The sequence below is a fragment of the Vespula pensylvanica genome, chromosome 7 (assembly GCF_014466175.1).
Source record: "Vespula pensylvanica isolate Volc-1 chromosome 7, ASM1446617v1, whole genome shotgun sequence".
Taxonomy (NCBI): Eukaryota; Metazoa; Arthropoda; class Insecta; order Hymenoptera; family Vespidae; genus Vespula; species Vespula pensylvanica.
The window spans coordinates 4,690,140-4,694,123 of NC_057691.1; the positions used below are offsets into that span (position 1 = coordinate 4,690,140).

Genomic DNA, 3,984 nt, shown 5'->3' on the forward strand with positions numbered 1-3,984 from the left:
GAGAGAGAGAGAGAGAGAGAGAGAGAGAGAGAGAGAGAGAGAGAGAGAGTAATTAATTGTGGAGAATTTGAAATTTCATTCGAACCATCCAACAAGGTCTACTTTTTCGTAACTTCCTCTAATTATAATACATTAAAGATAAGATGGCCCCCGTGCCTAACAGCTGGTATTGTTCCAGCAGTAGGCTTTTACATTTTTATGGGGCCATTCTTTACGCTTAAGATCATCCGTACTTAAAATAAAGGTCAAGTGTATGCGGCCTGTTGGTGCAATTTCAGACATCCTTCTTTCTTCTTTTATTTTTTCTTATTTATTTCATGGATCTTGAAAAAAAAGGAAGGAAGAAAGAAAGAAGGAAAGAAAGAAAGAAAAAAGAAAAAGAAAGGGACGAACGAAGGTAATCCTTGAATGATGTGTACCGACTAATGTGCACGTCTTTATGTCGATGAACGTGAAATAGGATAGAAAATAGAGTACTATCTTTTTCCACGATGAAACATCATTAAGCTTAACAGCGTGGTTATAAAAAAAAACTCCGATCTCTTTTTACTTTACGAACGATTTAGACATTTCTTTGTTTCCTACCTTTTCTTTTTTCCCCCATTTTTTTTTCGAGCATCGAACGAAAAAGATTCCCTACTACCTTATAATTAGAAAAATTTTGTTTAAATGTGTTAGAACGAGAATGATTTCGATATGAAAGATGCGGTCATAGAAATAAAAAAAAAAAAAGATTCTTCTGAATCGAACGAAGAATTCATTAATTCGGAGAAAGTTATATCACAATGAGTGTTAAACTCTTTCTTTCTTTCTTTCTTTTTCATAATCGTTCGATTACGCCATTGCTCGGAACCTAGTCGCGCAATGCAAGTGTAACGACGAATCGTTCAAAGATTCTCTCGAACGTGAAACACAAGCGAGACTTCCTCGGCGTATCGCTTTCAGATGATCTTCTTAGATCACGCGAAGCTCGACTGCTTCTCGATCTCCGTCGTCCATTGTTTCTCGTCCCGTTAAAGGATTGACTCTCTTTAAAACGTTGACCAAGAAAAACACGAAGGGGGTTACCGAATGATTCTGCGCTTAACATTTTCTACGTGTTCCTTCGTGTTTACTCGAGATCAGTTTTTTTTTATTTTTCTGTTTTTCTTCTTTTTTCTCTTCTTTTTCTTTTCTCTAAATGAACTGTAAACGATTAACTCGTTAACGATCGATCGATCGAACGAACGAACAACAGAATAAATCATTTCCTTCGAGAAATGATAAATGATGAAGAATCAATTCGCGATTTAACGATCAAAGGATATATAATATCGATTCGAGATAATCGAGATGATAGTATATTTCTTTCTATCGATCGTGACAGAGATTATCTAGAATTGTCTCATCTCATTTATCAGAACATTTATTAGAACCCCAAAGTGTCGGCGAGTGTAACGACGCGTGACGAAACGAATATTAGTAGCTTCTCTTCTTTCTTTTCTTTTCTTTTTTTTTCTTCTTTTCTTCTTCTTCTTCTTCGTCTCCTCCCACTTCTTTTTTTTCTTATTTTTCTTCATCATTGTCGCGTAATAAAAGCGTACGCAATTCGTTGTGGTGACGGTGCTTTGCGTGCGAATCTCACATGAGAGAAATGGCCTGAAATATCTCTCTGACATAACTTCCCGCCTAATTAATTAAGAAGCATTGTCGACTATCACCGACAGAAAGAAGAAAGAGAAAAAGATAGAGAGAAAGAGAGAGAGAGAGAGAGAGAAAGAGAAGAGAGAGAGAGAGAGGTTAAGACGTGACAAGGAATCCGTGCTTTCTCATGCATTCGTTCAACTTAAAATATAAAGAAAAAGACAGATAGACAGACAGACAGAGAGAGAGAGAGAGAAAGAGAGAGAGGGAGAGAGAGAGAGAGAGAGAGGAGAGGACATTTTATAAGTTAGAAAGAAAAGGACGAAAGACGATCATGTTGTGTGCGGTAGTAGAGAAGACCAACGAAACAAAGGATGGGAAAGGGACGGAGAAACACTTACACACTTTTCTTTACATTCAATCAATGTAATATGTACGCGTGGATCGGAGTACGCGTAAGTTTTACCGAGTCTTCATCGCGTGTTTTCGCAACGTGTTTCGTTTAACGTTTGTCTTTTAAGCACTCAAATTATTGCTTTGTTCGAACAAAGAGGAAAGTTTATCGAAATAATCCTTAGAGGGAGAGAGAGAGAGAGAGAGAGAGAAGTGTTAATACATTATTGAAATTGAACACGAATTGATATTCGTGATCAACTTGATTTATTTTATATTATACATATACGTACACATAGTACGTATATTTACGTATAAAGGGTATGCCGAATTATTTGTTAATACAAGGAAAAGAAATAAATTAATAATTTTTCTTCTTTTCGTGCGCATAGCAATGATTTATTTCGTTTGTTAGTAATAAATCGAGTCACCCTGTGTATGTATATGTAGTACGTATTTACGTCGTAGTAATGATACCTGTGTTTACATGTTCCAGCCTCGCTAGCTATCTTTCACGCTTGCACGGTGAGTATTCGATCGTTTTAATATATCGTTATAAATACATTTGCTAAATGAAGTTGTTATTACTTTTTGACAAGCGTGTAACCCTAATGAAAATTAATCTTCCAGCGTGAAATTCTTATTAGCAATTGCATAATCTCGTCACACAAAGTCGTCAACGGTCCGATCGGTTTTCCTTTTTTCACGATGACGTAATCTCGATGAATTACACCAAGTATAGAATACAGAAACTACCGCGTGTAACTCTCCTGGCTATACTTGCGACGAGATCGTAATGTATAAGTCGCAAAGGAATATAAGTGTCTAATGTCAACGTACGTAATGTTCTAAAGTGGTTAAGTGATTCACGTAGCTCGTGGGTAGTGTCGGAAAATCAAAGTGGTAGAACCTTAATGATTCATCGGGCTATGGCAATTTTCTTTTAAATGTCAAACTAACGATAGGAGAAATATTTGTCATTTCTACGGCAAAATCCTCCTTGAGAATTTCCTATTGTAAAAACATACAAATGAGTAATTATTCGAATTTCAGGCAGAACAGGGTTATAGTTATCCTAGGCCTAACAATCCGCTAACACCAGGTGGGCCAGGTGGCGATCAAGGAGGTAAGCCAGGAGGTCCAGGTTATCCTGCTACTCCTGGTGGCTATCCGTCTGGACCACCCGGTGGACCCGGTCCATCGGGTCCAGGTTATCCAGGAGGTTATCCGGGAGGTTATCCGTCTCCCGGTGGCCCTGGAGGACCCGGTGGTCCGGGAGGATCGGGAGGATATCCTAGTGGGAGACCAGGTGGACAGGGCGGGCCAGGAGGTTTTCCTGGCGGCGGATCCGGAGGACCAGGAGGGCCAGGAGGCCCAGGAGGCTATCCAGGCCATGGAGGACCGCAAGGACCAGGTGGACCAGGAGGTCCAGGAGGACCGGGTGGGTCGGGAGGTTATCCAAGCGGGAGACCAGGCGGACCTGGTGGGTCTGGAGGTTATCCCGACGGTGGTGCTGGAGGACCAGGAGGGCCAGGGGGACCGGGAGGCTATCCAGGGAGACCTGGAGAACCAGGAGGGCCAGGAAGTCCTGGGGGTTATCCTAGTGGAGGGTCCGGTGGATCAGGAGGCCCAGGTGGCCAAGGAGGATCCGGAGGCTATCCTAGTGGCAGACCTGGTGGACCAGGAAGCCCTGGAGGCTATCCTAGCGGTGGACAAGGCGGGCCAGGAGGACCAGGAGGTCCAGGAGGTTATCCCAGTGGGGGGCCACATGGTCCAGGAGGATCAGGAGGCCCAGGGGGCTCTGGTGGCTATCCTAGCGGCAGACCTGCTGGACCAGGAGGGCCAGGAGGCCCAGGAGGCTCTGGTGGCTACCCTAGTGGCCGGCCTGGTGGTCCAGGAGGATCAGGAGGGCCAGGAGGTCCAGGAGGCTATCCTAGTGGAGGAACAGGAGGACCAAGTGGGCCTGGA

The 3,984-nt window shown here is 42.8% G+C and overlaps 1 protein-coding gene across 1 annotated transcript in view; it reads left to right on the forward strand.

The window, feature by feature from the left end:
• The window catches only part of LOC122630699 (uncharacterized PE-PGRS family protein PE_PGRS54-like), a 9,669-nt gene that overhangs the window by 1,895 nt on the left and 3,790 nt on the right, over positions 1–3,984 (forward strand). The window contains exons 3-4 of the mRNA XM_043815483.1: positions 2,513–2,541; positions 3,070–3,975. Coding sequence (XP_043671418.1) covers positions 2,513–2,541; positions 3,070–3,975 — 935 coding nt within the window. The remainder of the gene's footprint in view (positions 1–2,512; positions 2,542–3,069; positions 3,976–3,984) is intronic.